Source organism: Caloenas nicobarica, chromosome 6 (genome assembly GCF_036013445.1).
Source record: "Caloenas nicobarica isolate bCalNic1 chromosome 6, bCalNic1.hap1, whole genome shotgun sequence".
Taxonomy (NCBI): domain Eukaryota; kingdom Metazoa; phylum Chordata; class Aves; order Columbiformes; family Columbidae; genus Caloenas; species Caloenas nicobarica.
The window spans coordinates 14,617,202-14,645,169 of NC_088250.1; the positions used below are offsets into that span (position 1 = coordinate 14,617,202).

The 27,968-nt window shown below is 37.8% G+C and overlaps 1 protein-coding gene across 2 annotated transcripts in view; it reads left to right on the forward strand.

The window, feature by feature from the left end:
* Positions 1 to 3,434: 3,434 nt before the first annotated feature.
* Positions 3,435 to 27,968, forward strand: part of HIBCH (3-hydroxyisobutyryl-CoA hydrolase) — a 40,222-nt gene continuing 15,688 nt past the window's right edge. The window contains exons 1-9 of one of the 2 annotated variants that reach the window (XM_065638275.1): positions 3,435 to 3,523; positions 4,455 to 4,497; positions 5,237 to 5,377; positions 6,774 to 6,858; positions 7,760 to 7,840; positions 9,916 to 9,968; positions 20,708 to 20,786; positions 26,612 to 26,757; positions 27,166 to 27,252. In XM_065638275.1, coding sequence (XP_065494347.1) covers positions 3,492 to 3,523; positions 4,455 to 4,497; positions 5,237 to 5,377; positions 6,774 to 6,858; positions 7,760 to 7,840; positions 9,916 to 9,968; positions 20,708 to 20,786; positions 26,612 to 26,757; positions 27,166 to 27,252 — 747 coding nt within the window. In that variant the 5' untranslated portion in view covers positions 3,435 to 3,491. Of the gene's footprint in view, positions 3,555 to 4,454; positions 4,498 to 5,236; positions 5,378 to 6,773; positions 6,859 to 7,759; positions 7,841 to 9,915; positions 9,969 to 20,707; positions 20,787 to 26,611; positions 26,758 to 27,165; positions 27,253 to 27,968 lie in introns of both variants that reach the window. The other variant, XM_065638276.1, reaches the window with a different exon arrangement.

A 27,968-nucleotide genomic window follows, 5' to 3' on the forward strand; every position in this document is an offset into this window, starting at 1 on the left:
TGTTTCCCCTGGGCTGGCCTACTGTTGGAGAGTGGAGAAAGAGATTAGTTTTCTACTTATTTTAATTCTACTTCTACTCTCACTGACATCCAAGAAGAGTCCCCACTGCAGACCTGAGCCTTTAGGCGCCCACGTTGGCACAAGGAACTTTGAACCCGTGTCATGCGTGGAGGTGTTTCAGAATATTGTCAACTAAGACTGGACTAAGAAAAAGCAAACTGAGGATTGCTTGTCAGTGCAGTAATAACCAGTTAGCAGGGATGAACTGGAAATTTTCCCATTCTGTTCCGCAGGCCTTCATAGACTCATTTTTCCTTACCTTCATACACTGTGAGGATGCACTTACTACCCACACATAGAGAAATCGGATGCTGTTAGACCAGAAAAGATTAAATTTACAGCAAACCTGGATGCAGGAGCACAGGACTTGATGAAGTATTATATCATTTATTATCTGGTCCTGGTGAACTACACTGGGAGCTCTCAGAGGCAAGTGAGAGGTACTAATTAATTAATTATGTCTATATAGGTTGCACACAGAATGCAGCTGAGCTGCTCTTGGAATCCTTGGGAGCAAGAGCTCCCACATCCTGAAGTGATATGTTTTTCTGGAAAAGAAACAAACAAAAAAAAACCCCAGAAACAGATCCTGAAAACATCTGCTCAACTCTAAAGTCCTCCTACAGTCTGCAATTTGTTTTCTCTTTCCAAACCTGCTGAACACACTGCCAGGGAATTTCTCCAAGGGGAGGAATTACAACCTGCCTGTCCTTTGGCTGTTGCACTTACACTACCTGAGTTCCCGGCTTGGTTATTTAGGGGTGCTGCTCACCCCTAGTATATCCAGTCTCCTGCAGCCCTCCTTGTTAACAGCAATATCATCTGTAACTCCCAGGTTAAAAGTCATCTCATTATGCATATTCTCATGCAACTCCATTATTTTAACTCTTTTTCCTATTTCTACTTACAGAAGTATTTTATTTAATTTTAAGAAAACATTTTCACTTTGATATTCCATCCTGTAGAAAATGAGGTATGCAGGAGGACTAGTAAAAACCAGTTACTTTTGGACTGGCTTTCAGTCGCTAAATGGCTGGCTGTGACAAAATCATTATTTTCCAACACCTACCAACCTCCTCCCTGCAAGCTATCAGTAAATTCAAGCCATCACTGGCATGCTTTAAAATAAAAGTAGAACATTAAGTTTGAGGAAGATGGCTCTTCTGTTACCACCCTTCTTCTTGAAACCAATTTAAAAAAAAAAAAAAAGGAAATAACATGAAGAAAATATTACACATCAATTCAGTGTCAGCACTGTGGGAAAAAAAAATCAGTAGCTATTGTAAGGTACTGGTTGCTGTTTCTTCGGTGTTTACAAATAAGCAGGCCTCACTCTTATTCTAAATCAGACATACAGCTGGAAGCCAGCAAAGAAAGGTCTACACCATTATTTATACTGAAGGCAAAATAGATTAAAATCAGCATAACTAAAAGATGAATCAGACCACTGATTTCTATTCTGGGCTCTAGAACCAGATATCCTATGTAATCATGACCTGATCACAGCCTTGCCCATGTGGACAATGCACAGGTGGAATTTATTGATATTCCCAGGGGCTTCAAACAGCTTCCACTTGCTCTTACCCAAGGGTAGCTTCCACAGGCTGATTTATTTATTTTCTTAATTACACTGACAAAAAATTACCCTACAGAAAGGTTCCGTTCATATTTGTCTGTGACATGTATAGACTTGCAGGCATACAATACATAAGTGTTAGCTGCTTATGAAACTCCCCATAATCTGGTTATGCCTGGCTCTACATAAGGGTTCAGATTTGGCAACTGTGATAATTCAGTGTCATTTAGACTGGTTTAGATTTAATTGCATGGTACTTGCTGTAAAACAGCATATTGGGCTGTGTATACTCAAGATGACACTAATAGGCTGCATCTTTGATGATCCTATAATCTGTAGGTAAAAATTTGACTAGTCTGGGTTGCCTAATGAATTCTGCAATTAATTAGTCCACAGTCGGCAATCTCCCAATGCCTGCAAAAGCATCTCATGTCCTGTTATCAGTTACTTTTTGTTCACAGCGTATAAGAATAAAACTGCATAATACAGAAATGTTCTGTGTCTTTTTTTGTGCCCATTTAGTCTAAGATTTTTACAACCAAATTGAATATACTCTGAGAGTTACTGCAACAGAAATGCCAACACAGATGATGCTGCTATAAGCCTGGGCAGAATCATTTCTTGGAATGAAGAGCAAGGTTGCCCTCTGGAGACTTCTGTAAAAGTGCTTCCAAGAGCTGGGAATTTTTATTCCAGCAAAATCATTTTGCTGTAAGTTTAAGATTTTTCTTTTAAAATATGAATCAAGAGAGCCAGTGCTAAGAACTTACTACATGGAGAGATGATGAAGCTACATTTCTACTTAATGCACTGTATCTTCATTTACTCCATGGTTCATCACACTTTTCAGTATCGATGGCATGCTGGTATGTGTTAGCCTAAAAAATTAATTAAATGGTCTTAGTTAATGAAATAAAAGTGAATTTAGTTCTATAGACTCCTAGTGTGATGGCCATAATTTTTTTTTTTTTATAGACAATTTCCCAGTTGCAATTTCTGAGTCTCTTTATGCTGAACACGTGCTGTGTTGGAGCTCACACTTGTGTCTGTAGCTCCTGCCGGGGCAGTAACCACACTGGCTGCTTAACCCCTGTATTTACCTTGCAGGATAACCAGAAGTGGCGGGCTGTTACCTCAGAGCAGCTCCTTGCTCAGTGATCTGTGTGTCTGTGGCTCAGTGGGCAGCACAGCTGCGGCCAGAGGTGTGAGGGATGAGGAGAAACGGAGAATCCAGAAATTAAAAAAAAAAAAAAAAAAAGTTTTTACTGCTGAAAACAAGGAATCATCGAAACGCAGTTTCAGTCCACGAAGTTCGGCTCTGAAGGTAATTTGGCAACGTGGCTTTCCCCACCTTGGGCATCAACCACGGTGGTTTATGTTATTGCTACACACTGCGCTACTTGCTTCAGCCTCACCTCATGTTCTCACCGCCCCCGCCCTGACCCAAGGCGGGGAGCAGCGCCCCTTCGGTGTGGATCCCTTCAGACAACGGGGGCAGCGGGCCCGCAGCCGCGGTGACGCGCCCTCGTCAGCCGCCGCGCCGGCCGAACGGGCTCTGGAGGCGGGAACCGGCGGCCGCCCCCGCGTCGCCTCACGTACGTGAGCGCTGCAGGGCGAGCGGGAGGCGACCCGTGGCGGGGGGACTGCCCCTCAGAGCGGGCAAGGAGCCCGGAGGAGGCGACGCCCCCTCAGACCCGCCCGTTCCCCGCGGCAGGGTGCCGGGGCAGCTCGAGCGCAGCGCAGCCCGCCCGCCGGCCGCTCCCCCCGCGCATGCGCCCTCGCCCCGCTCCGCGGCGTACCGCTCCCCGGCGTACCGCTCACCCGATGACGGCGATCGAGCGCGCCGGCTGCCGCCATGGCGGCCCGGGTGCTGAGGCGGCTGCCCAGGTAACGGGGAAGCGGCGGTGGCCGCCCTGAGGTACAGCCAAGCCTCTCCCGCGTCGCCGAGGGGCTTTAAATGGCGGCGGGGCGGCCCGACCGGGCCTGCGGCGGGAGCGCTGCTCTGGGGAGGCCTCTGGCGCCGGGGATTGCAACCCCCTCAACTGGGGTGAAATACGATTTAGGCCTCAGTCAGACAGGCCTAGGTTAACTTTCCCATTCTAAAATGAGCGTGTAGTTCTGGATGCCGGGCGGCTGGGATGTAGCATGGTAATTAACTGTGTTTTGTGCTCTGAAGCAGCTGGAAGATAAAAGTTGCTTCTTGTTGTTGACAAACACCAGGTGTCTGAAGTCCAGCGCGCACCATTGATAACTGTCTTCCTCAATAGAGTACAGTGACAATAACCTCGTTATCTAAGTAACATTGTTCACAAAACATCCAAGCACAGGTATCTCCTTTGAGCCTTGTTCAGGCCCTTAACGTAACCCTTACGTAAATGTACATACACAAGGATGCAAGGGCAGGTTTGGTGTTCTGGAAGCTTTGGAAATGGCACAAATTTTTGACAAGGCCATTTAAAAAATGCTAGTATTCAAACATCCAGAAAAAGACTGTAAATATTTAAAAGACATGCACTGCTAAGAATCAAGCATATCCTCCAAGCTCTTCATCTTGTTAACTTCCAGCTTCTAACATGAACACATTGAAAACATTGGTAGGTGGCACTGGTATCTGCCATCTATTTACTAGTAAGCAAATAAGTTGCCAACTGTTATGATCTCAAAATTGTACTCTAATTTACTTGATTTTAAAAAGGAGAATATAAAACAATTGTGTTCAGAAATTTTTCTGACAAAGCTTTGCTTAACTTAGTAGTCATGTATCTGGGCATTGTGTAGCTGGTTTATGGTTTTAGCTGTCTTAATTTTTTTTTTTCAGGGTGAAGCCATTCAACAGGCTGCAAGTAATATTACAGCATTTGGTAAGAAGAGCATCTTGTTTGACTGAGTTGGAAGCTTTTAGGACTCTAACTCCCCTGGGACAGACAGCACATGTGACTTGTTCATATGTTCACAGTGGTTCTGAATGCCATAATTTATTGCTCAGGCATAACGTTGCGGGTGTGTCTGAGCACTTTCTTGCGTGTTCGTAGTACACTGTATATTAAAGCTTAATTATCTTGGCCTTGCCTACTTTTATAGTTAGTGTCTATGTTAGCTTCTGTATTCCTTAAATATCATTCAACAGTGAGTTTGAAACCAATTGTGATTTGTTCTCTGCTGTTAAAAAAAGTTACTTACAAAGCGATGAGTACATTTAGGTTTGCAGTATCAAACTGCCAGTAGAAAAACACGGAACCGTCATTGTTATAATTGTTGCAGGTATTTTCTGAATGTCAGTCTTAAAGAACCGTGGTTTTGTGTTTTGTTTGTTTATTTTTAATGAACTCCAATGTCATTGTCAAAGAGTATGCGGCTCAAAAACTTATCTGAGGTTTATTACACTGAGGTGCTCAAACATAAAGTGGTTTCAAAAAAAACTGTTTAGGAAATGCAACTAAAACTTGAAGTACAGCTTGAAAGCCTTAGCATACAATTCCAAAACGCATGTTTTATGATCTTAAATAGTGCACTTTGAGAATGTATGTCCATAAATACTTTTGTATGTTACTCAAGGTATCCAACTGATCACATTTGCTTTATGGTTTTTTGCATGTACAGAAAATGTCTAAGCAAACAGATTCGACAGCTGAAGTGTTGTTGGAAAAGAGAGGAGGTGCAGGAGTAATAACTTTGAATAGACCCAAGGCTCTCAATGCACTAACTTTTTCTATGATCCAACAAATTTATCCACAAATAAAGGTTAGTAGTTCCACTTCTGCCCAGCCACTATACATGTGTTATCTGAAACCAATTTTAAAATTCAGTCTGAACTCAGTGCATGGATTTAAAGAATGAAAGTCTGTGTGAGTACATTGTCCAATGAACTCAGATTTGTAGGGTGGGAAAGAATAGACAGTTTCCAGCAAGTTAGAAAGAGGATAAGACATGTCAAAGAAACCAGCTGTCAGACAAAGTTAAATTCAGCATCTGGATAGTTAAAGAGGCACCTATATTAAAACCAGAACTGAATTAAAAGCAAGCAGTGCTCAGCATTTATATATTCCCTTTGGCAACACCCAGCTGGTCTGTCATGCACAAATTCCAAGCTATACGTGGTGTCACCTCTAGATTTGGTGCACGTTCTGTGGGAAGGCTGCGTGGCTGAAATAAAAGATACAAGCCATTAGGAAGCAAAGTGCTGTCAGTGTGATTCTTTAAAGGAGAACTTTTTGGATTTAGGGGCACTTTTTCTACAAGCTAGTGAATTAATGTGACATTTTAAGCATGTAAATAGTGCTTTTAAATGTCATTATATTATTTATTATGTTGCAAATTTATGCATTCTTTGAAGAACATTTAAAGAAATAAATACTTAATCTGTAGTGCTGAATACTGGGCTTTATTTGAAGCACAACCTTAAAAGGTCACATGATTTTAAATACAGTAGCTGGTATAGAGAAATGTCTCATCTCTCTTTTATTCGGGTACACTTACTTGAATAAGGGATATGTGAGCATAGTTTAGGTGGGGGAAAAGCCTGTAAAAGGCATCTTTTTCTCAACACAGTTACACCACTGCTGGAGTCTTTTACCAGTGTATTTAATTCAGAAAAAAAAAAAAAACCAAAAACCAAAACATAGTCTTTTTACTTAGCAAAACATCTGCACACAAATTGATTTGATCCAGTCCTTGATTAGCATTGATTGCAGTCATTTTGACAAAATCCGTCAACAGTTTAAATGCTGTTTTCCGTGCCATGCGTCTTAGATTTACACAACTTCCGTGATTTGGCCTGAAACATTGTTATTATATTTTCTATATTACCAGCTTTCTGCCCCAGGATTGTGTTCCCATTGAGATTTATGTCAGGACCTCTGTAAGGGGGTGCTACCTTTCTTCAGAGTTTGAGAGCTCTGCACAGGCATTTTTCTGAAATACTAGACACAGCTCTGCTGGTCTGCTGTGTAGAGGCTGAATAGGACCCAGGAGTGGCAGAAAGACATTCAGCTCTCAAACTTCAGTTTAAGACAAACTATTTTAAATATGGTTTGATTTGCTTTTTCAAAGAGTAAAAAAAAGGATTATAGACTGTATAGAGAGAAAGCATTTTTTGCAAAGCCTTTAATCTTATGTGGAAACATTTACTTCTTTTTAGACTTGGGAGGAAGATCCTGAGACTTTTCTAATAATTATAAAGGGAACTGGAGAAAAAGCTTTTTGTGCTGGAGGTGACATCAAAGGTAAGGATTACAGTCTCTTAAACATTTGACATATCTTTGCCAGTTACTACATTCGTTAACTTCCTTTATTTACTGTGACTCAGGTAAATAGAGGCTTGCTACACAACAGGAAGAGAGATTAGTTGTGCTGACTTCTTATGACACCTGGATGTGCAGATGTTATTTGTCAGGAGACAGCTGTCAGAACATTGTATTAAAGAGTAAAAATTGGGCATTTATGAATAACTGGTAATATCAGCCAAGTCATTCCTAGGAAGAAAGCATTCTTGTCTCTGTTGTTTTCTTCCCAGATTTTCATTACTAACAGCTTCTTTACAAGAAATTTCAAGAGTCCTAATAGGTAGCTCTGGTGCTATTGGACAATTTGTGTCCGATGTTTGAGATGGCTAGATAACAGAGCTGACAATGGTGGTCAATGCATCTGTGATTATTTTGTTATTATGAACTATAGCAAATCTCCAGACTCTGAAAATTAGCAGTTGTTTAAAATTTTAGGTAAACAAGCAGCACAGTTTGTTGTTAAATTATGTGCTGCTCTAATTAACTTCCCATTTTTAGTATTCAGAGTCTTCAGTATAATCAGTTTTAAGTGACTGTTCTATATATTGATATGAAGTATCACAAACAAGACTACCAGACATTAGGAGGAGTTCCATACCGTAGAAAGTAGCCTGCACTTTCACGAGTATGTGACAAAGTCTCCAGCACAATAGAATTGACTCAAATTTGAAACTTGGCATTCATATTTAAGCTTGAGCAAATTATCTCAAATAAAAAAAAAGCAGTATTAAGTTGCTGTTTGATTACTGTAGGAAAAAACTGTTATCATGTGATACTTATTTTTTTACTTGTATTTTCTATTAAACTTATAGTTATTTTAAAAATTTTTATTTCTCTTAAGCCATCGCAGACGCAGGAAAAGTTGGAAGTAGAGTGACAGAAGATTTCTTCAGAATAGAATACAGCCTGAACAATGCCATTGGTATGTTTAATATCAAATTCTGAAGCAGCACAGTTTTCATAATAGTGGCTTTGAATCTAAATTCACTTGCTCTCTTTGCTACTCTAGGAAAGACTATGATAACATAACAGAAGTAGTAATTTTTTTTTTTTTAACCAACTTCAGTACCAATAGTGTAACATGTCTCATTTTTATACTTTGCATGCAGGGTTTGTTTCTTTTGCTAAGATATTTTGATAGCTACCTCATCCCATTCCATTTTTCTGGGTAGTTATATTTCTGCTATGGATGAATTAAGTCTTAAATGCAGACAGTGCACTTCTGCACTAAGTATCATTCATCTACTTCAAAGAAGACCTGAGATGAAAATAGATGCACAGAAAATCATTAATATTCAGTCAGAAAGCAGAAGATCAAATTATGTTAAAGCTTTCCATTTAAATAAACTGCGTAAATGAATACCCAGGCTAGGAGATAACTGCCTCACTTTATTGCAAAGAACCTAGGAGTACGTGGTCTTAACTAACAGCAAAGACACTGGGTAAAGTTTACTGTCATAAAGGATTTTAAGAAAGGATATTAATTCTTTAGAGTACAAGTTGAATGTTTCAGTGAGAAGAAACTGCTCCAAACGTACTTTAGTTGAATACAGTTTTAGTTTTTAAACACTGTAACTAGTGTTAGCTAGCACAGAAGGAGAGGTGAACATGTTGCCTATCAACTTAGGTTGACAGAAGAGCATAGAGTTAGAGTAATTTCTGAAAAGTTATTTTTACTTTGTTTGGCAGATATTCCCGTTATAGCATGTTTGTCATGTACCTTTCTTGCCTTCCTGAAAAAAAAGCTTAAGGTTTCACATACTTGGGAAAAACTAGTATTATCATGGCAGTTAGACTAGATGGTGGTTGTAGGTCCCTTCCAACTGACTATTCTAGTCTATTCAAATATTAAAAGGGTACATACTTGAAAAGTTGTGGGTTTTTTTAATGATTAGGGTGTTTTTAAATGATGTGGGTGTTTTTAAATGATTAGGGTGTTCTATGTCTATAACTCATGTAATTACAAAACCTAGATTTTTTATAACTTTAGTATGATTGTATTCCTTCAAGACTGAGATTTCTTCCAAGAAGATTTATTTATATCTTACATTTCACACCTTAAAATACACAGCATTTTCTATTGGAAAAGCATGCTTCTATAGAAATTTAGTTCAAAGACTAGCATCTAGAACCCATCCATTAGCTTACACATTCTACTTTCTAACTACTAGTTTGAAGAACTGAACAGGCTTTTAAAATAGTTCTTTTTTTAAACGAGGACCTATAGTTGCTGCAGAAAAGCTAACAACATGGCTGCAGCAGATACCCATATCAACAATCTGACTGAACTTTAAATCTGACCTGAAAACACTGAATATGAGGCAGCAATTTCATTCACAGTGAACTTCTGAGTCTTTCCATGAATGGTGATTGAAAGCATCAGGTCTCTAGTTTTATGCCTCCTAAAGGCCCCAACAGATAAAGTTGATAGATAAAACTAGGGTTGGTACTTTAGGACATTATCATCTCAATCTTCTCGTGCCACATTCAGGGTTGTAACATGCAACAGAGCTGGCAGGACAGAACATATTCGCATAGCAGTAGTTCATAAGTCACATTTGGGCTGAAGCCTCCCAGTGCATCCAGCTTTGTGGTAAAGTACTGGAGCACTGGGACACACTCTGTGCTGTTAATCCAGGCTGTGAGATGGTGTGAAAGGGAAATGGTTGTGTCCCAGTGTCCTACAGAGCTATTTGTAATAGCCAGATGTGGCTAAATTGTCAGGTACTCACATAACAACCAATCTGACATTTGATGGTTGTATAATGTTCTCTAACAATGCTCAGAATCCAACAAGTCACTAGCTGGTGTTTGTTTTCATTGCTTAAGAATTACATTAAGTACCTTCATTATAAGTTACTATTTTACTGTTTAATTTACCATATATTTTCTGTTGCTCTTCCTGAAGTAAGACATGGGGAAATGTGTCATGTATACAGTTAGTCACAGGTCCACTCTTTTGAAGAAAATGTACAATCTTTTTTACATTTCTTACAGGCACTTGCAAGAAGCCATATGTGGCACTTATCGATGGCATTACAATGGGAGGAGTAAGTTAAATACCTTGGTGTGATATCTGATATATTTTGCTTTAAAGTAATCTAATATTCTGTACTTGAGTTGAATGAAGCGCACATGTGGCATTTCAAACATTTCAATTCAAGAACAAGCATCATAATGCGAACCTTTGTCTCTTGCTTGTCATGGTAGATGGCTGTGCTTCTAGTGCTTCTGCTGTCCTTTGACAGCTACTGCAACTGCTTTCTCTGAGGATCTGGTGACTGAGAAAAAGAGCAGAATTCTGTCACTGTAGGAAACACCCCTCACAAAGGTTTGCAGAATACTCAGGTGTGAGTTTGTAGATCATACAAGAGCTGAGAAGAATTTTGTGCTCAAAGTGTCTTAAAAAAATAGAACTATATACAAATACAATTAAAGGAGAAATTGGAAAAATATCATTCTGAGCTATACTCTAAGAGACATTAATGAGTTCTCTATTTTTCCAAGAAATAATCTGGAAATGCATCTATTTTCTGATCTCTACAGTACTCCTAAAATATGACTTCCCCCATATCCCCACCAAGGCCACACCTTATTACTAAAGCAACCTGGAGAAGAGTCCATCCCATTGCTAGTTACCCTCAGTGCTAATAATTGTTTCAGCAATTATTGGCTCTAAACACCATGAGTTGGTAGTTAAAGGCCAATACCATGCTTTTCTACATGCTGAAATGCTGTTCAGTTTGACATCTGTTGGATATATTTACACCATAGCAGGGAGTAGAATACAATAATCTTAAGTTATTTTGAACAATGAGTTTGACAGTGAAGTCTGCCTGTCATACTGTCATTTAGATTGTTTTCTTGCACATCAGTATATGGATGTACAGTCTGTTTAAATTAAGCTTGTTAAAGACAGCATGCAGGAAGCGGAACACCACATCATCTATCACCTCTCATGACTCTTCCCTTTCCATCTTTCCTTATACATTTTGTCTACTTTGGTTGTGGTCTTTTCAGCTTGTGATCTAGACATGCAAGAGCTCTCTTCCCCTTTGCTCCTCTGCTACCAAGCCCCAAAGATCTCCACTAGATAGCCATTTTTTCCTCCCAGTCTAGTATGCAGAAATTGTTTCCAGAATAAAGAGGACTAGTCTTGTAGCTCTTTCTGCAGAAGAAAGGTTTTTTTGAACAGAGGAGACCTGAAGTTTTGTGGATAAGAGATATTTTATGGAGTTTCGTGTTAGTTTTGAGTGGTCTTCTATGCTTTTCCATTCTACCACCTCCCCTGTCTGTAGGATTTGGTTTGATCCCTCTAAATGGACTAGTGCTTACATAGGAAAAGTGCTTTAGCTCCCATCTTTCCCCCACCCTCTTCTCTCACCATGTTCAGCAGTGGGAGCTCCATCAGAACTGACCGCAACCAAACTTCAGGCTTGCATCAGCTGTTTTCTATTGTGGTTCACTACAGTGGGATTTTATAGATTAAAACCTCTAGAAAAAGCTCTTGAACTTGTCGCGATGATACTATTATCTCGTTTTGCTTGCTGTATGGAAGTACTCTGTGCTACTGTAATTATTCACTAGAACTGCATACAGTCGAAGGAGTTACTCTATTCAAGGAATAATTAGATGCTTTGTTTTAAATCACTCAGATGCTAGCATCTATGTTTTTAACACAATCAGGTCATATTTCTTCTGTTTCATATGGTCAGGATCTGGCTTAGTCCCTACAAGGCAGTGTGGGAGCTAGAAACATTTGCCACTTACAAACTACAGTAAATGCCTTTAAAAAAAATTTACATCAAGCCCTTGGCTTTAGAAGCAAGTGGTTTTAGCTTGGACTTAAAAAATCAAGGGACACCTCTTAAATACTGCAATTTCACTATAGACTATTTATCTATGAAGGAAAATGCAAGCAAGTCAATCTCAAACTTGCTAAAAAAAAGCAGCTCTATGCACACTGAGTGTTCTGTTGTTTTAATTTAGAATAAATTAAAAATCGGACAAGTGAATTAGAAACTCAGTAATTATGTGCTTAGATAGTAAAAGTTACTACTGATGCACCGATATCATAGATCCGTGATGGTAAAACTTGGAATTGTATCAAAAAATGAACTGGTTGCACTTCAGCATTGATAGCTAGAGGCTGGTGGATGGCTTTCTCGAGAGTTTAATCAGCCAACAGATGGGGCCATGGAGCTTGTTTCTGCACTTCCTTGTCTATATGCTCATGTATGTTCATCAAAAATTGATATTCAGTGTAAATATATCCTTTTGTATTTATTCAGAGCAGTAAGTGCAAATGACAAGTATGTTCGATGAAGCAAAGATGACTGCATTTTACTAAAAAATCGTGAAACAAGTTATAAATACCGCATTTACTGCTAAAGGGTGTCTACCATTTTAGGGAACGCTGAGCACGTACTCATGCCACTAAAAACTACTATTCAGATTATTTCAGTTGACTTCTACCCATAAATTTTTATTTATTTGAAATGAAATACCTAAAGAGTGGACAGGAAACGCAGAGTATTTAAACATTTTTGTTTGTTTTAATATTATTGTCTGTAAATGACGTCCTAACTTTGGGCTTCTTGGTTCTAGAAAAGCCCCAATCTTTCCTGAGTTCTTTGGAGTTGAATAGAAGCGTGCTTTGTAATTGCAGTCTAAATCTATGGTTAGAAATAGGGCTTTGGCACAAAATATATTACGGCGTCAGATACTTTCTCTAACATACTAAAAGGATTAATAAAAATGTATTTTAAACCTGTTTCACAGCCAAATAAAGTACACTAGACAGATTTGAGTAGTGGCTTTCACTTGATTTGGCTGAGAATTCAAGGTGAATATGTGACAGAAAAAAAAAATGCAGGGCATAGACTTTGGAAGTTAATGAATGGGGTTCAGGTCACTGGACTAACTTTATCACAGAATGTCAGGGATTGGAAGGGACCTCAAAAGATCATCTAGTCCAATCCCTCCACTGGAGCAGGAACACCTAGATGAGGCTACACAGGAATGTGTCCAGGCGGGTTTTGAATGTCTCCAGAGAAGGAGCAAATTTAAAACTTTAGTGATATATTGCAAAAGGAGAAGTACATCATTTTTAGGAGCAAAGGCCATTGCTTTTATTTTAGGGAGGAATCTATGACAGAGTATGCAAACTATCCTCTTCCTTAGTATCATATCCTAGAGCATGCATGATTTAGAAACTTCCTGAGTTAGGCTTTATTTCAGAACCACGGTGTTAATAACCATCAGTAATCCTGCTGACCTCTCCATTCATCTGGTAATTTTTGACAATAAGTACGCTTGGTCTTCAGAAAGGCCTGTGGCAATTGGTTTCACAGCTGAACTTCTTGCTTTGTGAAAAGCAATTTGCTGCTGTTTCAGGCCTATTGTCTAGTATTATTGAATGCTTACATGTTTAATTATTAATAAGGCTAAAATAGGCCCCAAAATATTTATTTTTTTACTGATGAGTAAAGACTATTGCTCAAACGTAGGAATTCTTGGCTTTGGACAATTATGTACAGGATTTAATCCTTTATTGTGACCTGTTACACAGCATATTTGTTAACTTTATTTTAGCAAATTACAGATTCATAAAGGTTATATCATTATGTTATACTTCTTGCTTTAACAATTAATGCTTTGAGTTTTAGGATAACACCTTCCTGTGGAGCAAGTAGATTTAAATTATGTGATAACATGCAACATTTTCAGTACAGAGATAGAGTTTGATGGAGTTGCCAGCTCTCTTAAATAGCTTGCAAAGCCCTTTAAGAATCTTATTTTCTAATCATGTTTAGGGAGAGTAAGAGGAAGTTGAAAGTTTGTTATAGCTTGCAATTTAAGGAGAGGAAAGGTCACCCAACCTTATTTCCATCCCCAACTCTCAGATTCTAGGGCCCAGTTTGTGAGAGCAGTAGCAGTACACAGTACTGACTGCTTTATTCTCTCTTCAGTAGAAAATGACCTCAAGCATACGGACTGCAGTTATGAAGACAACCTGTTAATTGGGTCTTGGGGTTCGTTAGTGGCTTTCCATTAGTTTTGTCAACACACCTAGCAGTACAGATTTTTTTAGGCAAGGTCTTTTACTTAAACTGAGAGTCTACATCTAAGTTACTTACATAGAGTATCTTTAAGGTAACTACCACAGAGTAGAATTTTTAAAGAACTGTTTGAGTCTGTGTTAGTCATTCAGGTAGCGTCAAATATGTTAAGCTTTAGATTATATGGAAGTATAGAGTTGAGAAGAGCCTCAGGATTATTCTTTTGCACTTGAAGAAGGGTTAAATATAGCAAGGTAATTGCTTAGCAGTTTTTCAGAGCTCTCCAACAGCAGGAATTAGTTATTCTTTCAGGTTAAGATTCCCCAGTGTCTAATTTAAGTCTTCAGTATGTATAATCAATATATTCTTGTCTTAGTCACAGCTCTCTAAGAACATTTTGAGATAGTTGCATTCCTTGCTCCTAGTCATCTCTCTTTAATAGGGATAAGGATAGTTATTCAGCCTTAGCTATAGATTAAGTCTCTTGGTCTTCTTGCAATCCTCTGGAATCTCTCCAATTCGTGTGCTTTACAGTTCATTACTAGAGACCAGACAGTATTTCAACTGGAGAAATCGTCAGCACCAAGTAGAGCAGAATAATTATCCTCCATATATCACAGAGATAATCTGTCACAAATAGCCCATGTAAATGTCAGCTTCTCAAAGAATCAGGTGCTAGAAGGCCATCACTTCTAGTTATTCTTAAAGCTATTACTCTGAACTCTTTCCTCCATTATATAACATAAACTGCTATCACAGTACATTTCTTTATTACTTACCTTTTACCATTTTTTAAATCTTATTCCTTGAACAAAGCTTGTTCGTCAGAGTTAGTCTTGTGGAGCTACTCTTTTCCTCAAAGTCTACAAAGAAAAAAAAATAGTACTCATTTTCTCTTTCAAGAAACTTGAGTGCTATGTCATCTGGCATTGCCTTTTATATTATAGCTCCCCGTCAATCTGATGAGTCTTCTCAGGTGCGTTGAATTGAGGCTGAGGAGGTAACGCTTCAGCCCTTTGGTGCCTGCTTACAGAATAAGTGTTTGCATTCCTGTGCAATGTAGTGACACATAGATCACATCACAGAGCCAAACATCACTTGTCTACTCCGAGACTAAAGTTGAAGTTTTAAGCTGTACTTTCTAGAGTATTATTTTTTTCTGAAACCTGTGTATGTTTAAAGGAGGTTTTATTTGTGGCTTCATGGAAAGGATTTTCCTACCCCTGCACTGCTGACTGTCATTGCAGTGATTTTTGCAGGCTTCTGCACAGATTTATTCTTTCCATTTAATACCAGACTCTTTCTTGCTAAAAGCTGCACTATTTTTCTCTAATTCTAGGCCTTCATGTAGATGCCTAGTCTCGTATTGAGAGTTCTTTCATTGTTTCCCTCTCCTTCCCTTTATTACAGATCAAGAGAAAAAGCTTCTGAAGAGAATTATCTTTGCGTGCTTCTCCATCCTTTCATATTTCTGCTAATTTTTCTCATTTCCAGAAGAATTCGAATACTCATTTTCTCCTGGATTTAGTTTTAATCTGTCTTATACCTTGTAAGCACATTTTCCCGACAAATAGCACATCATTACAAAATGCCTTCAGTTCACTCCTGTCATCCCAAATAACTGTGCCCCTGTTTAAATTAAGTTCTGTTGCATGTGCCTGTCTTTAAGAACAAGAAGTGTTTCCTCAATTTTAAGATAAAACCTAAAAGCTTAGTTACGCATTGGTGCAAGTTGATGAAATGGATTCCCTCCTGTCCTCCCTGCAGACATTAAGATGTGGCGAGTTGGACATACAGATTTCTTGCGGTAGCTGAATTATTAGGTGATACAGAGGGACAAAGGGACAGAACTTGTCTTCCAGAATTTTAGAAATCATTTTAAAAGTACTTACTTTTGTTTTCTGAACATACGTGGCCAGTTACATATAGGGAGACACTGGGCAACAACATTGGGAAAAAAAGAATGCTTTTAAATTTAACACTAGAAAGTTTCACTTGTTAGTAATTAATTACTTTTGCTATAGGCTCTGACATGAAAGAACTTTTAAAAATTCAATCTAAATTCTTTTGATAAGGGACACTCATTGTAACAGCACTGGTGCACGGAACGGCCGATGTTTGGGATTTTTTTACAAGTTTCAGTGTCAGAAGAACCTAAGTGATTCCTATTAATGTGGTTGGATCAAATTTGTTTACATAATTAGGGATCAGAAGAACAAGACTGAAACATCAGATATTATTACAGAGAATCTGTCTCCAATGGGCTAGTTGTGCTTCTGTGAGAATCTCTGATGCGTAATCAGTATGTGGAAATTAATATTTTACATTTAAATCATATTACATTAATATTTTTGTTTTAAAATATCACACCAGATGATTGAAAAATTAAAAAACTCCACCGTTTTAAATGATATTTGAAAAATACTTTTATAGAGTTGATTTATATTTTATCAACCAAATAAAGTGATATTCTTAGTCCAGATTGATCTGTTATGCTGCATTGCTCTGGTTCACTAAGTCATCTTGTCTGTTAGTATCTACAGATAAAAACGGATTATACTTTCTGGAGTGGTCCATAACATTAACGATGAACAAAGATTAATTTTGATTCAGTTTAAGATTTGCTATGTCTGGATGCAGGGGATAATGCTCTTACATCAGTGATTTTGGATCTAACATCGCTATAAGCTCCTGCTGCTTCCTGAATCAATTCCACTCAATCACTTTGCCAACTGATGCTTTTCAAAATGTTTTTGCTGCACCTTGGTTATTTTTACACATCTGTAGTTAGCTATATTTGCCCTTTGTTGTGTTACGCTCAGTTTCTTTGTTGATTATAACGATTCTTTTGTGGTTCTGGCCCTACCAACAACTGCATTCTTATGCAGTTAAAAATGAGTGTGATCATTGCATGTTAACTGGTGCAACAGAACTTTCACTGCAGACGATATTAATATTGGTATTATCACAAAATTATTTGCTTGAAAAGCTAAGAATTCTTTATCAGCCTAGCGAAGATGATAAAAGCAACAATCCTGAAGGATTTTCTGTTTGTATTTCTTTTATTCTGTTGTTTATGCTTTCCTAGGCAATGTTTACAGTCTGAGTTAGGTTATTTAGTAAATAGACTAAAAATAATTTATGCTTTTGCTGTGACACAGATCTGCTTTTCTGTATGTGAACAGATGTTTATGCATGTCATTCAGGAAGGACATATTTATTTTGTGCTGCATGTTGTGGTGTCCCTCAATTTCTTAATAAGTTCCCTAGATGCGATGAGTTCTCTGATTTACTAATATGGGTCATTCTCAATTCAAGATATTATAAAACAGCCTTCCAGCTACAGTTTAATTTTCTGTATTCTAGTTCTCCATCTATCAGTAATTTGCACCTTGGTTTTCATTTGAAAAATACTCCTAGTTTCTGTATTCATCATGATAAAAACCATGGAAATCAATGATAAATTTTCTATACACAATCATATAATGACTTTTGAAATATGGCATTGAGTAGGAAATAGGGTATCTGAAGTAAAATTCAGATACTCTACCGGCTGTTTTAGAAGCTTGTTGGGGAATTCAGACTGAACTGCCTGTAATATCATGTGCCTTATTAAGGTGAGCTGAGCCTTATAGTTGAGCTGTAACACACTGGTTTTAGGATTAATATCTTAATATCCATGTAGTAATAAATCTAATTTGTAACCAAAGACCTGCATAGCTAATCGATCCCTAGTAATACATTGTCAGACCACCATTTCTGCTATTATCTATGTTTTTGCTTAATTCATATGTAAGCCCTACGGGAAGATTGTTTAAATTAATTGCTTAGTAATTTCTTAACTTCTAGTCTTATTCTTTAAGCATCCTTTATGAAATTCAAACATTCAGCTGTCAGCAGAGGAAAAAAAGTTTAATGCCAGTATTAAGATAAACTACCTGCATTAAAAAACAAGCCTGATTCACCGTAGGAATCTATTATCTTGGAAAAGTCTGAAGGAAGACATTAGCTTTAGTATATATTTTAACTCTAATTGTGTAAGATTTCAGTTAAATTTAATTTTTAAAAAGCCAGAAATGAAAGAGGAATGCATTTAGACTTCCTTTACACGGGATACTATTATATTAAACTAAGAAGCATCTGTCCTCTGTATTAGATGGAGAAGGTTAAACACATACAGTGAATGTGTTAAAATAACTATTTGGGAAGTTGAAAATAAACATTTGAAAGCACATGATCACTAGTTTAATAAATTACGGGGGTTTCTACCCTCAAAGCACTAACTCATTTTTCTCTCCTTATTTTATTTTCATGTTGGATTATTTAGAAATGATCTTCAAAGAAGTAAGGACATATTTGCATTATTTTCTTTATAATGGATAAAAAGAAAATATAGTTTTAGTCTTTTAAATACACATCTAAAATTAAGCTCTTATCTATACTATAAAGCTTGAAGGCTATCTAGAAAACAAATCCAATTATGGCTTTAGCGCCTGAAAAAGTGAAATCTGATTTAATTACTTCTTTCAAAAGAAAACTACCTCTTTCAACATTTATTTTTAAAACTCTACAGTTATTTTTATCACTATAAAAAAGAACAAGCCTGGAAGAGCAGCTCTCTTCATGGAGTTCACACTCTAGTCTTTGTTACTTAGTACTCAAGCTGAAAACTTGAGTCCTTACATAAACTTCCGATTGTCTCAAAAATAAGCCAGAAAAAACGCTTTATGGTAGATAGTATTTATACTAGATGTGGGATTAGAAAAAAATTAATTTCAGCATTAGAAAGAGCAAAATGGGCATGATTTTTAAGTTTCATTTTCTTCATAAAAAGATGGTAATTATTGCTGGACATGCATAAAAACAACAGCAGGCTTTACCAAATACAGTGAAAATGTGCTTTTATGATATTTTTAAAAGAGTTGGAAGTGATGAAGTCACATTTCCATTTCATTGAAGAGTTCTAGAGCTGGTTTTGGCTTAATCTCTGGATATAAAATCAAGTATGATAACCAATTATCTTAAGTGTCCATTTCTCAGGAAATTAGACTGGAATCTTAAAAACTTCATACGTCTCTATTAAAACCTGAGGCTGGCAGATATTCATTTTACAGAAAAAAACCTGAAGATATTTTCCAGTTTAGTCAGCTATCACCCTAATGGAATAAGCAGTGACAATTAATTTCTTGCTGGGCAGAATTGGAGGAGAGGCCAGGGAAAAATGCATGAGAATGGTGTGAGGAAATGGATGTAACTTGTATTACATTGAGATAACTTTTTAAAATTAAAAACCCCACCCAAAGATCTCTGTAGATAAGCAAAATGACAAGATGCTCTGCTATGTTCTACTCTCTCCTTAAAATCCCATCAAATATATAACGCTGGTCCAAGCCCGTATCACCCGATTAATCCCACTATTGTTGATGCAAAGTATGAATTACTGTGAACGCTTTTGTGGATACCAGTAGCCTTACTTGGATAAAGTGCCATTTTTTCTAGTATCTAAACAATTAGAAATGTTACTTAAAAATCTATTATATCTTCATTAGACACTGACTTCTTTTGGCCAATGTTCTTTAAGGTATCTTAGTTTAGTAGAAAAATTGGGTGGATAGAAGGACTAAGCAAAGGGAAATTTAACAGCAAGGAAAGGAAATAAACTGGAACAGTGGAAAGGAAAAGAGAGAAAATACTTGTATGAAGAAACTTCTTGGTAGAGGGTTTTGTCTCAAGTAGGATCTAACACACATTCTTAATTGACATGTATCATGTAGATAAGCTTTGGGAAGTGGGACTTCTTTACCCATATGTTGTGGTTGTGTCCAGTAATCCAAATATTCTTGGATTGCTTTGAATATTACCGCTAAATAATAGTAACTTTGTCAGATAACCATTTTTCTTTAAATTTGTCAGTTTGCCTCTTGAGCTGTATCTAAATTAAATTATTTTGTGTGAACTGAAAATATCTTTTTCATTTGGCCTTGCTGCTGCTTACTGCCTAAATCTGAAAAGATGTGATGGCCAATACCAGGAGCTCTTCTGCTCCTGAGGGAAGTGTCAAATCAGGAGGGAGTGCTAGAGAATACTAGATACCTAGAAATGTGAATTCTACTTCTGACTTGGAGAATGAAAGTCCTCAGGTTAAAAAAGCAAGTTTCTGACCACATACTTTGAATTTTAATCAATAACACTGAACTGAAAGCTTTTCCTGCTTAAAATACTTCTGTATTGATATAGTAGGTAATTATAATATTATAAGAACAGTTAAATTTTTTTTTAAGTATTAGAATTACAACTTCGTGCAAGTCGTGTATATTCTGAAAGTATTGGTGGGCTTTTTTTTGGTGGTGGTTTGGAGTAAGTGCAAAAATTATAGATGGGGTAACGTTAGCAAAAGGATGTCAATTTCCGTAATATTCTAATGGGGAAAATGGGTCACTCGTTTATGTTGTTGCTGTCTCTCATGGGTGTTTGAAGTTAATCTCTGCATGAGTCATCAGTCTTTTAAAGCACAGAATGCTATTTCAGCCAAATCATAAAGGTAATATGATGCTTTATTAGTGTTTGAACCGTAAAAGGCCTTTTAATATTTTGTTGAGATGTGCATGGTAAATCTAATGTTATTTCATTGTAGAGCAAAGCAAGAGGTGCATTACATAGGATTATGGTTATGATTATTTTTACCGGTAATTTTATAATTGTGTCTTTTGTTTGTGCTCCATGCATAGGGAGTTGGCGTTTCAGTCCATGGACATTTCCGAGTTGCTACAGAGAAGACAATTTTCGCAATGCCAGAAACAGCAATAGGTAAGTATTTTAAACAGATTATCACATGTTAACGTGTTTATAGTTTCACTGTTTGTGTAATTGGGATAAAAGGTCTTTGACTGAAAGCAGTGGCAGTAATGAAAGAATTTTAAAAAGGAATCAGAGACGACCATATTTTCTATTAAATTAATAGAAACTTCTCTGTATTCTGGGAGGTTGAACATTGAGGTTCTTAACCTGAGTTTACTGTCTAGACTGACACAAAGACCAGCAGGATACAATTCTTTAAAAACAGAAGTGGATCTGAGGAACTAGGTCTTTGCTACAGATGTAGGCAGGTAAAGTGTGAAGCTCCCAGTGCAATGATGTCACCCAGCTTTACATTTGGAGGGCAGTATAAGTCAAACTAGCTGTACCACAAGCTGATCTGCAATATTAATGAGACAGATGTTGAAATTGCAGCTTTTCTTGTAGATTATTAACATAGACCCATTACAGTTGCATACAGATTGGGTGCAGGTGAGATCACAGTGTTGTCTTTTTTTTTTTTTTTTAAATAGCAACATGTATCTGGTGTTTCCTAATGTTTGATCCTCCAGCTTCTTTGTCAGCTCTAAGATGTACAAAATCACGGAATCACAGAATCACAGAATCACAGAATGTTAGGGATTGGAAGTGACCTCGAAAGATCATCTAGTCCAATCCCCCTGCCAGGGCAGGAACACCTAGGTGAGGTTACACAGGAAGGCGTCCAGGCGGGTTTTGAATGTCTCCAGAGAAGGAGAATCCACAACCCCCCTGGGCAGCCTGTTCCAGTGTTCCGTCACCCTCACTGAGAAGAAGTTTCTTCTCACATTTAAGTGGAACCTCTTGTGTTCCAGCTTGAACCCATTACCGCTTGTCTTACTGTTGGTTGTCACCGAGAAGAGCCTGGCTCCATCCTCATGACACCCACCCTTTATATATTTATAAACATTGATGAGGTCACCCTTCAGTCTCCTCTTCTCCAAGCTAAAGAGACCCAGCTCCCTCAGCCTTTCCTCATAAGGGAGATGCTCCACTCCCTTAATCATCTTTGTGGCCCTGCGCTGGACTCTCTCCAGCAGTTCCCTGTCCTTCTTGAACTGAGGGGCCCAGAACTGGACACAATATTCCAGATGAGGTCTCACCAGGGCAGAGTAGAGGGGAAGGAGAACCTCTCTCGACCTACTAACCACCCCCCTTCTAATACACCCCAGGATGCCATTGGCCTTCTTGGCCACAAGGGCACAGTGCTGGCTCATGGTCATCCTGCTGTCCACCAGGACCCCCAGGTCCCTTTCCCCTACACTGCTCTCTAATAGGTCATTCCCCAACCTGTACTGGAACCTGGGGTTGTTCCTGCCCAGATGCAAGACTCTACATTTTCCCTTGTTATATTTCATTAAATTTTTCCCCGCCCAACTCTCTAGCCTGTCCAGATCTCGCTGGATGGCAGCACAGCCCTCTGGCGTGTCAGCCACTCCTCCCAGTTTGGTGTCATCAGCAAACTTGCTGATAGTACACTCAATTCCCTCATCCAAGTCATTGATGAATATATTGAACAGTATTGGTCCCAGAACTGACCCTTGAGGCACTCCACTAGATACAGGCCTCCAACCAGACTCTGCCCCATTGACCACGAGACTCTGGCTTCTCTCCTTCAGCCAGTTTGCAGTCCACCTCACTACCCGATCATCCAGTCCACACTTCCTCAGTTTTGCCGTGAGGATGCTGCAGGAGACGGTGTCAAATGCTTTGCTGAAGTCAAGGTAGACCACATCCACTGCTCTGCCATCGTCAATCCACCTTGTTACGTCTTCGACGTAACACAATATATAACTACAATATAACTACAAAATATTGTGTCTCAGAGCTCTATGAAGATCGTGGTATGGCTCAAGAGAAGTCAGTCAGATTAAAGTGAACCCTCCTGTGAAATCATTTGTGCTTCCCTTTAAGCCAGTCCTGGCACCAACAGGGTATCCCCATTGAGCCTGTTACGATCTGGCATATATACTGCATTAATGCTTTCATCAGTGTTCCAGTCCCTTCTCCCTGCTTATCAACAACGTTTATGAAGAGCGCTTAAAACCTATAGCCTATCCTACATTTCTCTCTTGCAAAATTTCTAGTTTCTACATCCTTCCAAGGCAAGGCAGCTGAAGGATGATTGCGTTTGTTCTGATCTTTGTGTCCTCATGCAGGAGAATGAGGCTGGTCTGTAATATGTGGCCCTGTTGAACATATTTATGCAGAAATGAGAATCTTATCTGATGGTTAAATAGTTTAAATGGCACCAGACACGGAGCCATTAGGTTCAATCTCAGTTTCACTTTGAAGAATTAGTTGTAAGGACTAGTGACCATTATTTTCTTCAAAGAATTTCCGAACAATTACATAATACTAAAACAAAGAAATAAGGTAAAAAACTACCAACAAATAAGTTTGGGATGAGAAAAACAAAAACTATTGTGGCTCTCCAAATACTTTTTTCCTGCTGAAGGAAAATGGTAAATTAAATAGCTTAAGCACTAAACCAACATGAATTTGCTAAACTCCTGAAGTTCATCATCAGTTGTGTACAAGAAAACCATTTGAAGGAAACTTTTTTTTTAACAGGGAGGTTCTTTGGCATATGAAATTACTCTAACACTAAAGTTATCTTCTTTGCTTGCTTCTTCAAAGGTAGTTTTAGATTAATAAAGATTATGTACTTTACATACATTTCTTGTGTTGACAAGGACTGACTTAAACAAAAATAGACTGTGAAGACATGGAAAGGAAAAGCTTAGCAGTTGCTTAGGAAATAAAGTAATGAAAACCCTTTTAGGATCAATTAGATGTAAAACCACTGAAATCTGTTTGGATTTAAGGGCTTAGTTGTTTCGATCTGTGGTGTATGTTTAAAATGTCTAGCTCTCTAGATGTTTATTAATTTATTTTTTTCATATGTTCAGTTATTCCAGTAGGCATTACACCTTTTCTGTGAAATGAAAACAAAGCCTTCATTCAGCTGCTACATTTTCACACAATTATTCTGCATTCATACACCACCATAAATAAAAGGATATAGATAGATACGCCACTTTGCAAATAGAAATAAAGGGCAGTTCCAGATTATAGGAGTTTGAACCTGATAGACATAAGATAAGATAAAGCACTGGAAAATAGTTCAGGTAGAACAAAAGGTGAAAGTACATTGTAAGAAGTGGGCTCTAAGGTGATGTTCTGAAAACAGTGGACACTTCCTTGTATATCCCTCCAAGTTTTTAGCTTTCTGTAAGTCATTTACTAATAAATCTCTAACCACCTCTGCAAGTTAAGGTAGGAATGTAGCAGCAGCACCTTTACCTTATGTTTGGCAACTGCGGGGAGTTTCACTATAGTTATTACAGTGAAGCACGTTGCATCTGTCTTAGAGCGCAGACTGCAAGGCAGCATTACAGGCACAGGTTTTAGCCTGCTCAGCCCAGCAGACAGTCAGTTCTTCTTTTATTTAAGTAGGAATATGAGAAATAATTGGTAAACACTATGAAAAGGAAAAAAAAAATCAAGTGTTATGGAATATGGTAAGAGAAATCCAGTAGCAAGCAGAAACATACGGGAAGCATTATTGAGAGAATTAAGAGAAATATGTAGAACAGGGAAAAGAGGAGTAAAATTAGAAGAAAAGACAACAGGGACCTTGGAAAGGATACAGTAGAAGCTATAGTGGACTACGCTTATGCAACCAAGTTAGTTTAAAGTGGATTACTTACACCTTCACTAATCCTGTGTGTAAATTCCCTAATAAATTAAAGAAACCTTAATTCAGTTTAGTTTTATTCACCTCTAAAGCAACTTAGTCTAACCAACTTCCCAGTTTACTTAGAACTAATTTCCCTGTGTATGGCCACGTGGAAGGGCCCTGTAGATCCCAACAGGTAAATGGCTTTTCCTCTGGGAACTCAGTGGAGTGTGGAGAGGATGGTACTTCAGCGTCGGTATTTTAGTTACAGCAAAGAGAGAAAGGTTGTTGCTGCTGCAGTCCTGGGGGATGGGGAGAAAAATGTAATTGCCTTTTTGCTTTGGAGGGCATTTGTAAGAAAGTTTCATTTTGAAATGAAGGATTTTTTTTGCAGTAATGGGATATCCAGGGGGAGAGAGATGAATAGCAGCATAGAACTAAATTACAATCTTGGCATCAACATTATAGATACGATGGCTCAAACTGAGAAGGTTTGCAGAGTAGACTATTCAGAAAGTGAGTGCAGATGAAAAAAAGATCAGTGATGAACTGAGGTTAATACAGCTCAGGGCTTTTAAAGGGTGCCAATGAGACAATCAGTGATTTGGGAGAAGAGCTGTATGTCTCAGGAATAAATCAGTGAATGGCAACATGCACGTCACTGGGAATGGGAATAGAATACTAATAATTGGTAGGAAGTGGCTACTAAAAATAACTTTGTGATGTATTAGAGGCTGCAGAACTAAGAGAGGACCAAGAGGAAACCAGAGGAGAAGCTGAGATGGGTGAGAACATAAGGCAGTGTTGAACTTTAAAGATTATCGAGAAGAGAAAAACACTGAAGAGAAGCTGTCTGAAAAAAACCTCCCCTTGATTCCATCCAAGGGGAAGGGATGTTCAGGCACCACTAATTTCCCACATCTTAAAATACTTGCAATAAAGTCTTTTTATAATACATACATTGACTCTTTTGTGACTGAAAGCAACTACTTGTGAGTTAAAAATTATCACCTTCTGTCAGAACCCCATTTAAACTCCCTATGTACATCTTAATCTTTCCAGCTACTATCTCTGCTTTTGGAAGTGTTTTCTGAGTTTCTTATTGCTCATTTGTATCTTTTTTTAATTTATTTTCATGTTTCGTTCTCTCAAAGTGAAAAAAAAAATCACACCTTTAATTTCTTCAAAGGACTTTCAGTTTCATGAATGCACCATGGGTGATTATTTCAAAGTAGTAGCAGGACACTGCTTTCCATTTAGATTTCTGAGCTTGATACAGCTAGCTTAAGTTTTCTTAAGTATGTTAAAAGTTACAAAAAGTGTTTGAATTTATTTTTTAGGTGATTAATATATATAACGGAATAAGGTAGATATTGACAAAGTTATTTTAAATATTTAAAGTTTGATAAAAGTAGTTATGTTTTTAATTTACTACTTTTAAACATCTTTTAAATTTTATTCACAGCTTTGAATTTTTTAAAATTACCCTACTCTATAGATTTAAAAAAATATATATGTAAGACAGTCACTGAATGGGAAAGTTATATAATATTTTAAATTGCAGGTTAGTCCTAGTCATGTCAAAGAGACGGGTATTAGGTCAGCATGTCGTGCCTCCACCTTGAGGAAGACCCTGGTAATATTGTTGATCTGTTAAGAATTTCTCAGCCTCAACATTTGTTTAGACTTTGATGTGCAGGAGGCAATAAATAACAAATTTCAGAGAAAAAGCAGCAACCAGTTTGAGATGGCACAGATTATTTCACAGTTCTTTGTGTCACCTCTGTTTTTTCTGAGAGCACACTTGATTCTTCAGGCTTCTAAAAATGTGTCAAGTTGCTGGCAAATAGAATGAACACTGTTGTCTGGTAGATATTTGTAAATTATGTGCCACTGGAAAGGAGGCAGTTTGGAAAGGGTTCCAGAGTTTGCTTTTAGGAAGGGTTTTGATGAAAGAGAAATGTCAAACTAAGTCAAGTAGAGACTTGGGCGAGAGAGCTGTGCCTACATCAGGGAGATAAAGGCCAGACAAGAAAAAAATAGCTGCTAAGTTACATGCATGATTAGGACAAGTTCTTTTCCCTTCATGTTTTGGTTTTTGTTTTGTTTATTACAGGCCTTTTTCCTGACGTAGGTGGGGGATATTTCTTGCCAAGACTTTCAGGAAAGATGGGCTATTTCCTGGCACTAACAGGATTTCGGCTGAAAGGAAGAGATGTACTAAAAGCTGGCATCGCCACGCATTTTGTAGACTGTGAAAAGGTAAGTGCTAACCAGGGCTAGCAAGGGCACAGCCTGCACCGTAACGACAAGTTTGAGTTGTGTAGCACACCAATATGCTTTTATCAGCATGCAGAGGCGCAATTACATTAATAAACTGGCCATGCACTGTGAACAGGTTTTTTTTAAATAGAGTTAACACCCCATTAATGTGTTCTTTATCAGTCTGTTACTCATCACTGCAGACATAATTAAATCCAGATGGTTCAACACTGGAAAGTGAACTCTGGTTCCTTGTGTTGTTTACTTAGTACGTCTTTAAGATCTGTCCAAAAGTTGTGGGGTGGTGTTTATATACATATATACTATCTAGTACTATTACCAGAGCAGTAATAATCCAAGAAGTACATTTTGTTTTACTTATTTTTAATTAAATCTTATTTTTAATAGCTACCTGCCTTAGAGAAGGACCTGATAGCACTGAAATCTCCTTCAACAGAAAATATTGCAGACTTACTGAACTCTTACCATGTGAAGGTAATCTGATCAGTTGCTGAAATCAAGCAGAACTGTTAAACATATGTAAATACAAATGCTTTTTTTATCCATGCTATTGATCATTTGTTTTATGGTTAAAAACTAATGGATGTCCAAACTCTTTGCACTCTATAAAATTCTAATTTGTAGCGCTCATTCTATAGTGGTCAAAATTAAAATTTAAATGCTTGATGCATTTGATGTAAATTTTAGCATTATTTTGATGCAGATCATCTGCAGTTCCAATTTGAAACCTGAATTTAAAGGCTCGAGTTGTTCCTTTAATTTCTGAAATATTTTATATGTTTGTAACCTTGAGATAATTGAAAGACGGAATAAGCACAGCAGTTATCCATAGGATAAGTACTAGCACATACATTGTAGGGAAAGCACCTGAGGTCTTACGGCAGTATTTTAAGTGGGAGAAAGCTGCTGCTTTCCCAGCAGACAAACCCATAGCTCTCTGTTGTGATTTCGGACGTGAATGTAACTCTGCTGAGAATACATAATCAGTATTTGTATTAGCCCCATGTAAAAACGGGCATGAAAACAATACATTTGGGCTTTACAATTGCTTTATTCAGTGATTATTTTAGCTGTTTTGATGTGCACTGTAATCTTATTTCAAAAGAAAGGAAACTTCTGGAGTCAAGTCAGGATTCAATGTATTCAGTCAATCTATTACTCCCCAGTTGTTTGGCTTTAAAATGAGCAGT